This window comes from Carya illinoinensis, chromosome 16, assembly GCF_018687715.1.
Source record: "Carya illinoinensis cultivar Pawnee chromosome 16, C.illinoinensisPawnee_v1, whole genome shotgun sequence".
NCBI classification, from domain to species: domain Eukaryota; kingdom Viridiplantae; phylum Streptophyta; class Magnoliopsida; order Fagales; family Juglandaceae; genus Carya; species Carya illinoinensis.
Window position 1 is genome coordinate 821167 of NC_056767.1, and position 13979 is coordinate 835145.

General features: G+C 38.4%; 4 protein-coding genes across 4 annotated transcripts; 2 read left to right on the forward strand and 2 right to left on the reverse strand.

The window, feature by feature from the left end:
- The first annotated feature begins 1299 nt into the window (after nucleotides 1-1299).
- On the forward strand, nucleotides 1300-5052 carry LOC122299759 (probable arabinosyltransferase ARAD1). The gene is made up of 3 exons (XM_043110187.1): nucleotides 1300-2044; nucleotides 3461-3714; nucleotides 4438-5052. The coding sequence occupies exons 1-3, from the start codon at nucleotides 1393-1395 to the stop codon at nucleotides 4987-4989; spliced, it is 1458 nt and encodes a 485-aa protein (XP_042966121.1). The 5' UTR covers nucleotides 1300-1392; the 3' UTR covers nucleotides 4990-5052.
- A 286-nt stretch (nucleotides 5053-5338) lies between these two features.
- On the reverse strand, nucleotides 5339-6259 carry LOC122299760 (protein DMP2-like). The gene has a single exon (XM_043110188.1). The coding sequence runs from the start codon at nucleotides 5998-6000 to the stop codon at nucleotides 5359-5361; it is 642 nt and encodes a 213-aa protein (XP_042966122.1). The 5' UTR covers nucleotides 6001-6259; the 3' UTR covers nucleotides 5339-5358.
- Nucleotides 6260-7304: 1045 nt separating this feature from the next.
- LOC122298684 (protein EPIDERMAL PATTERNING FACTOR 2-like) lies at nucleotides 7305-8491 on the reverse strand. Its single transcript, XM_043108545.1, has 3 exons — nucleotides 8253-8491; nucleotides 8054-8118; nucleotides 7305-7945 (listed from the first exon to the last, which is right to left on the reverse strand). Exons 1-3 carry the CDS (start codon nucleotides 8350-8352, stop codon nucleotides 7754-7756), a joined length of 357 nt encoding a protein of 118 aa, XP_042964479.1. The 5' UTR covers nucleotides 8353-8491; the 3' UTR covers nucleotides 7305-7753.
- A 1508-nt stretch (nucleotides 8492-9999) lies between these two features.
- LOC122299663 (transcription termination factor MTERF4, chloroplastic) lies at nucleotides 10000-12049 on the forward strand. The gene has a single exon (XM_043110060.1). The coding sequence runs from the start codon at nucleotides 10277-10279 to the stop codon at nucleotides 11813-11815; it is 1539 nt and encodes a 512-aa protein (XP_042965994.1). The 5' UTR covers nucleotides 10000-10276; the 3' UTR covers nucleotides 11816-12049.
- The last annotated feature ends 1930 nt before the right edge of the window (nucleotides 12050-13979 follow it).

A 13979-nucleotide genomic window follows, 5' to 3' on the forward strand; every position in this document is an offset into this window, starting at 1 on the left:
TCTGGACCAAAACACAAAATGGATTTTTTACTATTAAGACTGCCCACCACCTTGCTTCCAATCTAGCTCTCCCTCTCGTGGAAGCAACTCCTGATATTCAATGGAGAAAATTTTGAAGCCTCCAAATCCACGATTGGCACAAACTCCTCTTATGAACAATTATTTGGGATATTCTACCCACAAGAGAACGCATCAAACGCTTTATTCCAAACTTAATCTCCATAAATTGCCCTCTATGTGATGAAACAGATGAGACCCTGCTTAACCTTTTTATAGAATGCCCCATATCTAGAATACTTTGGAGTCAGAGCAAATGGCCATTGAATCTCACCTCCTTGGGCATAACTTCAATGAAGGATTAGCTACATTTCATCTTAAACCCCATGCTTAAACTGAGTCTAACTTCACGAGAAGAACATCTCTTCAAAATTTTTGCAGGGCTAATTTTATATTTTATCTGGAGGCTAAGAAATGACTTGGTTCACAACCAAAAAGATTTATCTCTCCAAAAGATTTCACAGCAGCTAAATTCTTCTTATGAAGAAAATCTATGGGTCTGGTAAGAAAAGATTAGCACCAAAAGGGAGGAAAAATGGAAGAATCCTTCTACAAACCAAATCTGTTTATCTTTTGATGCAACGGTTAGAAACTCCTTCTCTTTAGCCTCGGCAATAAGCAGAAATTCGAAAGGAAAAATCATTCAAATCTGAACTGAGGAAAACCCCACTACTATCTCGGTTTTGGCAGAGGCTCTGGCGGCAAAATTGGCTTTCAAGATAGCAGAATCTATCAACTATCCATCAACCTCTCTAGTTGGGGACTCTCAGTTGGTTATCTCTTCTATCTCTAAAACGGAAATGGTCTGGCAAATATCCACCATCTCGAATGACATTGTAGATTCCTTACATTCTCACCCTGGATAGAACTATAACAAAATTGATCGATCACAAAATCAATTTACACACTCAGTTGTGCAATGGGCAGCTACAAACTTTTTATTCGATAGTATTCCAGTAGATTTTATTCCTTCTAGAATTTTGCTTATTGACAGTAGAAAGGATCCTCTTGAATAGTTTTGTAATTCTCATTTATAATATATATACAAGCTTGCTTAGAAAAAAAAAAACAAAAAAAAAAAAAGGTGAATGAATCTTATTTCCAAACATATTTTTGAGAGATCATAAACTCTAACTGAAAATTTAAGAGGAGAAGAAAAACCATTACAAATTACAATTCATTTTGGTATTATCTTTTTCCAAGGAGAACATCTTAATCAGAAATCTTAATACAAATAAAGCCTGAAACTTATTTCAAGCACAGTTCTGATCCAGTTGAGACAGCTGACTGGGAGTCGCATAAAGAGAGAACAACAAATGCAAAGTTCACACAAACATGGCTCTCAGGAGCAGCAGCAGCAGCCCCATCGCCACCGCCATTTTTTCTTTTCCATGCTCAGTCCCCGTTCTATTCCTCGCATTAACCTCCCTCATCTCGACTCTCTCCCTTACCTTTTTCTTCCTCTTCTCTCGCCCCCACACTCAATTCATTCCCAGAACAGCCCATCTACAATCCCACAATTCCATCAAAGTTTTCGTGGCCGACCTCTCCAGATCCTTCAACTATGGCCTCCTTGACAAGTACTGGTCCTCCTACATCCCCGACGCCCGCATATCCTCCGACTCCGACCGTCAGATCACTTCTACCCACCTCCCCAAAAACCTCAAATTTCCTCCCTATCCGGAGAACCCATTGATCAAGCAGTACAGCGCCGAGTACTGGATCTTGGGGGACCTCATGACCCCGGATTACTTGCGGACCGGGTCGTTTGCTCAGCGGGTCTACGACGTAGACGAAGCGGACGTCGTTTTCGTGCCCTTCTTCGCGACTTTGAGCGCGGAGTTGCAGCTGGGAACGGCGAAAGGAGCGTTTAATAAGAAGGTGGGAAATGAGGACTATGAGAGGCAGAGGGAGGTTGTGGATTTGGTGAGGAAAACTCCGGCTTGGAAGCGCTCCGGAGGGCGGGACCACGTCTTTGTTTTGACTGGTACATTGTTCTTTCTTTTTTCTTTTTTTGTTTGTTTCAGTTCTATTTCAGTTTTGATTGTTAGCGTTTTCACGATCGACCTCTCCTCATGGGTATTAAATTCTTTGGGTAAATGATCAGTGTTCTATTATTGTTCAATGTGTTTTGTGAAATTGTTGAACTTGTTTCTGAATATACACTGTTGGGTTACCGAGAAATGGGAATAAAATAAGAAACGAAATGAATATATGATTTAGGAGTACGCTGATTTCCTTATAGAATTTTTTTTTTTAAAAATTTGCTTCAATTACTGTATTAAAATCTGTGGATGGAAGTTATTGTTTTTCTCAAGGACCTCTTATGGACAAGGAAAAATATAGTTGCAAGCACAATTATGCACTACTCTGTGTACCAATGTGATGGGTCAAAAAGTAAATTTTATTGAAAATAGTGTTAATTTAAATTTTAAGTATGAATAAATCAGTATTGGTACAGATTAGTGCGCGACTGTGCTTGTATGTAGTAAAACTCTATGGACAATTCTAAATTTGAGTCCTTTTACTTTAATTCTGTTCATGCTTTCCTAAGATCTATATATTGGGGTGTGGAGCATATTTATGCTCCTTTCTGTTCATCTCTATGTTAATGAGTAATGACCCAATCTCAAAGTATGCAACAGTTAAATAACTCTGTGTGTATGTGTGTGTGTGTGTTTTATCTTTTCTTTTTTGCCGTAATAAAAAACCATCTGAATTCCAAACGCCTAAAATTGTAGCCATCATCGTTGATTGGATGGCATTCAGTATAAGAAGAGTGCCAGATTTGAAATGGAATGTCAAGACTAATGTTAAGCAGATGATTGACCCAATCCTAATAAATACAACAATAATAGCTTGTGATTACTATTTCAGCAACTTATTACCTCTATATGTGCGAGCCACATCCATACATCCTGTTAAAATGTCTTAACGGCTTACCCGAGTCCCTCCCTCCAATAGAAAAAGAATGAAATTTCTCTGATTCATGTACAAGGGTTGGATCCTGGGTGCTGTGTGAGTTTCCTACAATCTGACAGAATCTGATGGGTTCTTAGTCACTCTCTGAGAGATTTTTATTCTGGCAAATTATTAGCCTCGTTGTTGTTGTTGGGTCATCAAAGTGCCACTTAAGAAAATAATCAAATTTGATATTTGATTCCTATGGATGTTCACCTATAATATCATGAGTATTATTCCGGCAAAAAAATTGGTAGGATTAAGTACAATCTATCATGTAAAGGGATCTGTCCATGAGTTTCCCTTATGGCATTTTTTGCCATATCACACTATCTGAGAGGGAGAAAGAAACGAAAGAAGAAAAAGTATTGTATGTTTTAGCAGCTTATAATTTAGTCTCTGGATTGTCAGGTTATGTTAAACTTGAAGCATTCTTTGGCAGACCCAGTTGCAATGTGGCATGTCAGAGCTGAGATAGCCCCAGCTATCCTCCTTGTGGTAGATTTTGGTGGATGGTACCGGCTTGACTCGAAATCATCCAATGGTAGCTCACCAGATAGGATTCAACACACCCAAGTTTCTCTACTCAAAGATGTAATTGTGCCTTACACACATCTACTACCTAGATTACACTTGTCAGAAGACCAGAGACGGCAAATGCTTCTTTATTTTAAAGGGGCTAAACATAGGCACCGGGTCAGTGACATCTAAATCTCTTTCATGGACTAGACATGGCTTTATTTTTCATTGCAGATTAGTATGCTATAGTTTTTGCTTTTCTATTCTGCTTTGATATCCAACTTTTTCCATTTAGCCGAATTTCAAAACTGCCTTTTTCAATCTCCACATCTGACTCAAGAGGTGGACTGTCAGTTGAAGATAAGTCCCTCCTGCCTTAACGATCTTCATCAGATATAAATTAGTTGTGGGTCATTCCTTTCTCTACTGACATCTCTCTCTCTCTCTCATTGGTAAAAATATAACAGTGCTGCCCCTTGTGGTCTTGCCTGATTTGTCGTGCACCCATAGCTCTTCTTTAATAAAGTTCCTATTTTGCTTGGGACATTTCAACATAGACGGTTTTGGCATCTCTTCTAACCAAGGATGTGATCACTTTATTTTCATTTGTTGATTTTTTATTGTTTTATGAAACACAGCACACGGTGTGAAGGCATGTTAAATTTCCCACAGATGACTGTGCATATATTTTATGAGAATTTTTTATTCTGAATTTTTTTTCTAGATTAAAAGTACTCATTTGATCTCTTTGGATCATTTTTACCGTGTCATATAAGATAATGGGTACTTTCATACAATATTGTTACAAATGGTTCTTCAGATCTGCTATGTTTTTGAATTATAAATAATCCTGAATTCCCAGCTGTGCATGTAAATTAAATTATCTTGTTCCGTTAACAGGGTGGTGTAGTTCGAGAGAAATTGTGGGACTTGTTGGTTAATGAGCCAGGCGTTATCATGGAAGAAGGCTTCCCAAATGCCACTGGGAGGGAGCAGTCAATTAGAGGGATGAGGACATCAGAGTTCTGCTTGCACCCAGCTGGGGACACCCCCACTTCGTGCCGACTTTTTGATGCCGTTCAAAGTCTCTGTATTCCTGTTATTGTCAGTGATAACATTGAGCTTCCATTTGAAGGTATGGTAGATTATTCAGAGTTTTCAGTTTTTGTGGCGGTTAATGATGCATTAAGGCCGAATTGGCTAGTGGGTTATCTCCGAAGCCTTTCCAAAGAGCAGAAGGACAAATATCGACAAAATATGTCCCGCATTCAGCCTATTTTTAAGTACGACAATGGGTATCCAGGTGGTATTGGACCAATTCCTTCGGATGGTGCCGTGAATCACATATGGCAGAAGGTTCACCAGAAATTGCCCACGATTAAGGAAGCCATTGTCAGAGAGAATAGAAAACCACCAGGTGCATCAATACCACTTCGTTGCCATTGTACTTGAAATGACAGTTATAATTTTTTTTTTTTTTGACTTATCAAAATAATAATAATTTTTTGTTTATTCTGTTGCTTCTGTCGTGATAACATCATTCCAATATTCAAGCGATTTCTATTTCTAACCTCTTCCATTTTCGTTGAATGTTTTGATACTAAATCATGGCACCCAAAAGAAAACTGTTATGATACTAAAGATGCCGATGTTCTTCTTTCCTAAGCGATTCTATCTTTTATAATTCGGTAATATCTGGGTGGACCATTACGATTTGAATGCAAGTCTCGTTCACTCTGCCTTCCCAGAACCTACCTGTTCTTAGATGATTTTGAGAAACATTATTTGTGGAAATTATGCATACAGAAAAAAGATTGTTTCTCAACTTCTTGAGTACAGAGCGTCTCTCTGCAGCAAGAAAGGATACCCAATACCCCTTCTCTTGGAAGGAAAAACTACAAAGAAGACACTAATCACAAAGCCAACAACAAGAGGAACGGTGTTGGTCACTTTCCTGGGCATTTTTGGATAATAGCAGAGCACCACATCACCGTGTAGCGCTGCAAAGGTAAGAAATGCAGTTAATGAGAGTGAGGCGTGAAAAAGATCAGCCCATCTGAGCCTATAATCAGATGGAACGAGCGGTTTCTTCCGGCCTCCATTGAAAGTCCATATCCCTTTAAATGTTGCCACCCCATAGTACAACCTACCGGTAGCCGTCCGAAAGCTGTCTGTGAATGAAAAGAAAATGCAAGAGGCTGCTGAAAGGGCCAAGAAGCTGCACATTAGCCAGCGGTTCAAGCTCGTGCATTCACCATCATTGGTCAAGAGAGGAGTTAGAATGGTGAAGGCAAGGATGGTGGCTGTGGGTAAGAGAACGTTGAGACGTGCAGTGCCACTTAGGATTGCATTGATAACAGATATGCAATGTTGTTCATCGGCCCCATCATCCTTTAGGTAGAAATAATCATCTTCGCTTTCATGGCTTTCAATCAAGTCTAGGTGGATGGACGTGTCGTCCATCTTGGAGGAGGGAGGCTATGCTATGCACAGTCATGGCCGAAGGAGGAAAGTTTATAGTAGCATCTTAGCATGGAAGAGTGGGGATTCTTTGTTCTGGTTAGGGGGACAAGCTATCCTGTCCCTAGACTCCCTACGCTTCTTTGGCTCTTGCTTATGGTTTAAGGGAAGGTTTTATGCTTTGCCATTCAAATTGAAAAGAGAAAGGAATGTCTTTCATAGCTTCTCGCCCTACATACATTCTTGAATCTTAATGCTATATAGGCAGAGTTGGCTCCTCAAACTTAACATGTTAGATTTATTAAAAGAGGAATTTTACAAAAATAAATCAACATGATTTGATATGATATGCCATACTGTAAAGTTGTTTTCATTGCAATATAAATATAATGTCAGTTTAAGATTTTACTTTTATGAATTGTAGTAACAGTTTAAAAAATTTTAAAATTTAAATTTTTGTTTTTTCCAATTTGACACGTCAACCATGATGATATCAACATGTTATACCCATTGGATTTTTCTCCTAGAAAAAAAAAAAAAAAAAAAAAAAAAAAAAAAAAAAAAAAAAACGACAACTAGTTTTGTAATGTTGAAAGAAATAACACATTCCAAAGAGAAAATTCTGGAGAATCCTCTCATAAAAGCAGCAAGACCTGCAGCCAATAGACGCCAATGCCACAAAATATGTAAGAAAGCATTTTGTTTTTTTAGTACAGAAAAGAAGTCTTATAAATTTGTTTTTTTTTTTTTTTTTTTTGAAGTAAAGTATTATAAATTTACTAAATTGAATATCTACCAGTCGGTGGAGGATGTCATTCGCCATAACTGCTGAAGTAAATGCTTTAAACTAGGTACAGACTACAGACTTGGAGGGTTGAATATGGTGGGAAATGAGGAATTCCTTTTTGTTGGAATATCTTAGGTTTGAAGGACCATATTATTTATAACTATAAATTAAGCTCTCTCTTATTGCATTGACATCATTTTTCTTTCTGTTTTAGGTTAAATTGATAAGAAAAATGCTATTCTTATCAACAGTTTTGGGTCTTGATTGGATTCTGATAATTTATAATATCTTTTGATCATTTCCCATGCACCATAATGAATACCATTTACACTTCTATGTATATTTACTTGCACCAGAACTCTTCCAGCATCGATCGATCTCTACATATTATAAATACTTTTTTCTTTTAATAAATACTTTTGCCACCAATTGAATTTCATTTTGCAGGAAAAATAAGAGATGGTTCATCTTAATATTAAGGGATTATATTGGCAGTTTACCAAACGTGCATAAGCATATAAAGAAAAGAAAACTAAGATTGCAGAGAACAACAGAAACAGACAGCAAAGTCAATTTATCTGAACAAGATAATCAAAAGCTAGTCTTTCTAACTACCAAAAACTCATTATGCTATTTACAATCTTTTTTGCCTGCAATTTTCACCTTACTTGCTACCTCTTTGTGCTCATAAATGAGTTAATGGCATGGAGAAGACCATTTGCGTACCTACCCAAAAAACTAGAGAGAGAGAGAGAGAGAGAGAGAGAGAGAGAGAGAGTAAATGCTTAAGTAGAATACGTGGAATGATGAATCATGGTTTTGTAAAACCAGGGTCCACACAGCTGATACAAGCTAACAAACAGTACTACCCAAAATCCGCACCCACAAATTTGGCAGGCATACTCAGTAATCAGATCTTAATGAAAAATCAAAACCATCCCTTTCCTTGCATGTTGAGTTTGTATTGAATCAATTGTAAGGAACGTGGTAGTATTTTCCTTTACACATGCATCTGTAAACAATGGGACACGACTCTGTGAAGCACTTTAAGCTAACCATCACCCTCTTGCATGGAAAGCATGGTCCACAGGCATGAGAACAGTCCGGCAAGCTTGAACCTGTTGGGTATAGTTCCATCCCAAGTTCTTCTTTTGCATCTTCCTACACATATCAATCTCATTGTTTATATCCTCTGAATATTTGTGCTTTTCAGTGCAGTATTTTCTTCTTAGAAACTCTACATATATGCAGTTATGGAGAACATTTTACCTTGGGGGAGATGTGACCTTGATCTCCAGAGTTGGTTCCCTCTTCGTTGAAACTGACTGAAAAATCTAGCAGAAAGTGAAAATGATGAAAAAATGAGCAACTTTAGGATTAAACTGACATAGCTGTAATATACATTTGACAATAATGCTTGAATGATGACTGTTTTCTTTTGAAGAGTAAAGGAGGGAGATGCACTTACAACTAGTAGTCACTCGAAGGCTTGTACTACTAGTTATAAGTAGCAGGAAGAAAAACAAAAATAGGAAGTAAGTGTGGGCTCCGAGAGACAAGTTCTTCATGTTTCTATGTCCTAGCAAATACACAGAATCTGAAGAGAGCTCAAGGGATGTTTCATTCCAGAGGGAAATGCTGGGAGCTAATGAAAACCCATGATAGCAAAGAAGTGCCTGTGGGGGGGTATTCAATGAGGAACTAGATAACAATATATAAAGAAGGAAAGGAAGAAGATTTTAAATGGAGAAAGAGGTACACCTGGGGCACTTCACATGATCCACGGCCATCTTTTGAAAGTTTCACATGTTTTGTTCAGTCGCCAGAAAAGAAAATCAAAATCATTAAAGTTTTGCATGAGTGAAGGCATGGATATGAGTACAGAAAGGTTTGGAACCTGTTTTGCAACCTCAAATTACGAAGTAGATTCCTAAGCTAGGCTTTGAAAGGTAATAGAGGCCAGCAAGTTAAGATAATAAGAAGCAAATATCAGCAGTTTCAGTGTTCTGGGACCAAAGCATATTATGATTCATTTCAAAACATTAGTGCACAGCTAATTAGATAGATAAAGTTGAGAACTCTAATTAATTGACTTCGTCAATTATGTACATACTCCCAACACTAGGGCCTTTACTAGAACAAACCCCTGCTGATTATATGTATATTTAGGAAGGAACTAGCTCGAATATTCAAACTCCCTACGTTATATTGTCATAAATAGTTGCAAAAATAGAGGTTGCAGAGACAATTATCAACACTTAGGTACAGGTGCCGGATCACCTATTCATTGACCCACTGGGTCAGATGGGTCTAGATTTAATGACTGTTCAGGCATGGAACACACAGATGAATAGGGGGGAAATATGACAAAATAAGTGGGGAAGAAGACAGGAGGAAGTTCACGTGTATATACAGATAAGTACTATAATATGAGAGATATCATGAACTGTCCAAAGGGGAATTGAAGAAGGGCTCTGCCACAAACGTGAAGTTCAGGTCTTTGGCTTAAATGAAGCTTAAATAAACTAGGTTCATTCCATTCCTTTTTTATGCGGATGAACGGTATTATGGTTCCACTTCTGCATATTTATTGGGGTGGTTCATCTGTTTCCTGTTTTGCCCATGTATGTATCTTCTTCTTCTTCTTCCTCTTTTGGATGAAAAAGCCATTTTCGGGCCCTTTATTCCTCAAATTCGCTTTTACATGATCAACCATAGAGCCTGAAGCTTGTTTAACGAGAACATGCCTCTGCACGGTTTCCACACAAACAGAAATGAAATACTTTAGCCACAGAAATTAGACCAAGCAGACACCTTCGACTTCGAGTTCAACAATATTGCTGTATAGTGTATTTTTAATCTAAAAGAAAAAACATTGATTTCACAAATTGGTCATTCTCTCATTTCTCAAAACTCTTTGGAGCATAATTATTAAAAAAGAAAATGATAGAAATATAGGTCTTTTTACGACTTTATTCTTAAATAAATTACATTTCTATAAAAAAAAATTGTAAAAAAAAAAAATATGCTGCGTTTTCATCTCAATATATATTATATATTACACGTTAATTCTAATTTTATTTTATCAATATAGCATTATTCATAACTTTCAAAATTGTTATTAAAAAATGGATCAAATAATTAATCAATTTTTTTTGGTAATAAACATTGATTTCAAGTAGCGAGCTTTTATCCATCGAAAAAAAAAAAAAAAAAGTAGCGAGCTTTTAACACTAGACAGTCGGCCCGCTGAATTAGAGCCCTACCTCTCCCTCTGTTGCCGGCTCCCTGTCCCTCCCTGCTGTCTTTTCGCTCACTGCTTCGAAGCTCTAGACGCCCCCTTCCTTCCTCGTAATTCTGGGAAGCCAAAACCATACCTTTGTTCTCAACCACGCAAGTCTATAATATCCCATTTTCTGAATTCAGTTTCCTTGATACCAATCATACACGCACATTCCATTTTCCTTTCACCGACTCCAATCTCTCTTAGCAATGACCTCACTCATTCGAAGAACAAAACCCATCAAAGCCTTCCTAAACCCTGCACAGATCCCTCACAATCTCACTCAAACCCCAATCCCAACCCAACCCCATCAAAACCAATGTCCCCCGCAACCCCAAACCCTAAACCCTTTAAGGGTTTTGCAGTTTGTCACAGTTTCGACCCAGTCCTCCTCCTCCTCCAAATTCCCCGAGTACGAGATGCCTACGGTCACCTGGGGTGTCGTACAGGGCCGGAGAGAAAAGCTTGTTTCCCGGGTAATCGTATGCGATTTCTTGAAGACTTTAGGCATAGTCCCTGAGGAACTGGAACACCTGGAACTGCCCTCGACCGTCGAGATCATGAGGGAGCGCGTTGAGTTCCTACAGAAGCTAGGCTTGACCATTGATGATATTAACGAGTACCCATTAATGCTAGGATGTAGTGTGCGCAAGAATATGATACCTGTTTTGGGTTACTTGGAGAAAATCGGGATTCAGAGGTCGAAGATGGGCGAGTTTGTGAAGAATTACCCTCAAGTGTTGCACGCTAGCGTGGTCGTCGAGCTCGCGCCGGTTGTTAAGTTTCTTCGTGGCATTGATGTGGAGAAGCAGGATATTGGGTATGTGTTGCAGAAGTATCCTGAGCTTCTTGGGTTTAAGCTTGAGGGGACAATGAGTACTTCGGTTGCTTATCTTGTTAGTATTGGTGTCTGTCCTAGAGATATTGGTCCGATGGTTACCCAGTATCCTTACTTTCTGGGGATGAGAGTTGGGACTATGATCAAACCGCTCGTGGATTATCTGGTTTCATTGGGTTTACCCAAGAAGATTTTGGCTAGGATGTTTGAAAAGCGGGCTTATATACTTGGTTATGATCTTGAAGAGACTGTGAAACCAAATGTGGAATGTTTGCTTAGTTTTGGGATTAGAAGGGAAGCGCTTCCTTTCATTATTGCTCAATACACACAAATTATTGGGCTGCCTCTGAAAGCTAAGTTGTCTGTGCAGCAGTACTTTTTCAATTTGAAGCTCAAAATTGATCCCGAAGGGTTTTCACAAGTAATAGAGAAAATGCCACAGATAGTTAGCCTTAATCAAAATGTGATTATGAAACCTGTTGAGTTCCTCTTGGGGCGGGGGATACCGTCTGAGGATGTTGCGAAGATGGTTGTCAAATGTCCCCAATTGGTTGCCGTGCGAGTTGAGCTATTGAAGAATAGTTACTACTTTTTTAAGACTGAGATGGGGAGACCTTTAAAAGAACTTTTGGAATTCCCGGAATATTTTACATATAGCTTGGAGTCCAGGATTAAACCCAGGTACCAGAGATTAAAAAGCAGGGGGATCAGGTCTTCCTTGAATTGGCTTCTCAACTGTAGTGACCAGAGATTTGAAGAAAGATTGCAAGGTAATTATATTGAAACAGAGAGTATTGGCCCAACATTTTGTATGGGTGGGAAGTTAGAGCTACCTGGCAATGAGATTGTGTCAGATGAGGATGATGAGAGTGATGATGAAGTTCTTTACAGACGCACTGTTTCTCTTTGATAAATCAATGAATCAAATTCAGATGACTTTGGTTTTCATGGAGATTGAATTCTGTTTATGGCTTTCTTTCTGCTTTAGTATACTTCTTGGCGTTCATCTCTGTATTCACCATGTATACTTACAGTTAGGGTTATTATTTAGTTCTAAAGAATGCTCAATGCGGTGACATACAAGACCTGGTAACTAATTTCACTGTTAATTGATATATTAATTCAATTATCCAATTCCTCTCCATTTTGCTGCAACTTAATGGTATTGGAGATCTATAGAATTTGTTATTAATGAAGTTTAAGCTGTGGTGATCTTAGTTGCAAGCTTCAAGCTGCGAGGAAAGCTTTAACTTTTTCTTCTCCTTTTGTTCGGTTACCTCCATTTTCTTTATGTACTTGAAATTGAAAGATGTGCTCGTTTTGTATTTTGGAAAGCTTGGTTTTCTATTTCCTAGACAAGGAAATCAGAGTTTGATCTTCTGCTCCTTCCACTGTGTTAAGTGGTTTTGGAAAACGGGTCTCGGCTGCTTTTTATTACAATCAGTTTCAAGCAGTTAGATTGTGGATGCTTAAAAGTAGGATGCACATTTTTCAGATGCTATTGCCTATGGACCGAGGCGTATTCTGATGGAATGTATATACAATAGGAGTTTGCCTGAGTTCTGTTTCGTCTTTTTTCATTTTCCCTTGCTGCAGATCCAAAAAGCAGGGCCAAAGCTATATAATAGACGCCAAAGGTACGTTCCCTGTTAGGAGTGCACTTGAAGTTACTTGAATTAGAGGTCTGGTAGTGAAGTGGCACGAGCTTGTACAGTTTAGGAAAATGGTTACCTGCCATGCTTTTTTGTCCTTCGGATTGCCATCAGATGTAGACTAGGTACATGGCTAATGTGGTAAAGTGCATGCTTTGTGGATCTAGTGAGGATGACATGAACCACTTATTTTCCTATGCCCTTTTGCCCATCGAATCTGGTGCATCTTAGGGGATGGGTGCAATTTGCCACTGACCAAGAGAAGGTAGAGACAATTCAGGGGGCAGCTAGTGGGTTAAGGGTAACGGATTACTCTTTTCTCCGCACTATTGTGAAGAAAAAGCTGGCTGCCATAGTGTATTCCTTTCTGGAAGAAAAGAAATGTGGGGGTTTTATGGTGGGGATGCTAGGAAGCTGATTCATCTATTGATGGAGATTAGTTTCCATATTACGTCCTGAGTTAATTTTTTGCATGGCGTCCAGGCTCCAGCCACTAGTAAACTGTTGCCCCATCCATGGGGATTCTCAGAAGGAGTTTTTGAGGGCAGGGGAGCGGCAGTTGAAAACTCCATTGCTGCTGCTGTATGGCCATGATTGCTGGGCTAGTCTTTGGTGTTAGATGCATGTATTTCTGGTGGCTGTGTACCTGTAGGTGTCCGTTGGCTATGTTTGGTTGGTACTGGTATTACTATGCTTTCTCCGCAACTCAGTTCTATGCTATGGTTTGGTGTGTATTTTCTTGGCTGCTGCAGCGGTACGGATATGTTGGTTGTTTTGCTTTTCTTGATTATGGATGGTGTGGCTGGTGCTGTTTCTTCTGGCATTGGAATGGATATGGTTGCTTGGCTGGCTTGTTGGCTATTTGGTATGGAGACGTTGGCTTGTCCTGGCTATGGTGTTGGTTGTCTGGTGGATGGATATGTTGGTGTGAGTGAGGTAGCAGATTGATCACTTCCTAAGTTTGGTTGGGCGAATTGTACAGTTGGTTTGCTGATTTCATATCAGGCTAGTTAACTCTCCACAAAACCCTCTTCTATTTCCATTTTTTGGCATAATAGCTGTCTAGCCTTTTTTACTTGTTCACTGTTAATACCCAAGGACAAAGTTTTAGGCACCGATTAGATTCCCAAGGTGTCTCATCTTATTTTATCCTATCATTACAATTTTATTAAATTTTTATATAAAATATAATAAATAATTCAATTTTTTCAAATCTCTAAACACTAATAATAATATTTTATTCAATTTTTATTTCTTATTTTTTATTTAAAATTATCTCATCTCATCTCCATATGGTTTGTAAATAGAAGTAAGATATTTGAGTTGAGATAAGATGAGTTAAAAATAGCTTAAGTTAAAATGTAAGATAGGGTTTTAAAAAATGAAAGAGAAAATTTTAAATAAAAATATTATAAAATTAAA

Bases quoted from the DNA above. Each gene is read 5' to 3' on its own strand.
- LOC122299759 (XM_043110187.1), top strand. From the start codon at position 1,393: ATGGCTCTCAGGAGCAGCAGCAGCAGCCCCATCGCCACCGCCATTTTT. The intron at 2,045-3,460 runs GTACATTGTTCT...ATTCTTTGGCAG, and splicing joins CCACGTCTTTGTTTTGACTG to ACCCAGTTGCAATGTGGCAT. The intron at 3,715-4,437 runs GTCAGTGACATC...TTCCGTTAACAG, and splicing joins GGGCTAAACATAGGCACCGG to GGTGGTGTAGTTCGAGAGAA.
- LOC122299760 (XM_043110188.1), bottom strand. From the start codon at position 6,000: ATGGACGACACGTCCATCCACCTAGACTTGATTGAAAGCCATGAAAGC.
- LOC122298684 (XM_043108545.1), bottom strand. From the start codon at position 8,352: ATGAAGAACTTGTCTCTCGGAGCCCACACTTACTTCCTATTTTTGTTT. The intron at 8,119-8,252 runs GTAAGTGCATCT...ACTTTCTGCTAG, and splicing joins CCTTCGAGTGACTACTAGTT to ATTTTTCAGTCAGTTTCAAC. The intron at 7,946-8,053 runs GTAAAATGTTCT...TGATATGTGTAG, and splicing joins AAGGTCACATCTCCCCCAAG to GAAGATGCAAAAGAAGAACT.
- LOC122299663 (XM_043110060.1), top strand. From the start codon at position 10,277: ATGACCTCACTCATTCGAAGAACAAAACCCATCAAAGCCTTCCTAAAC.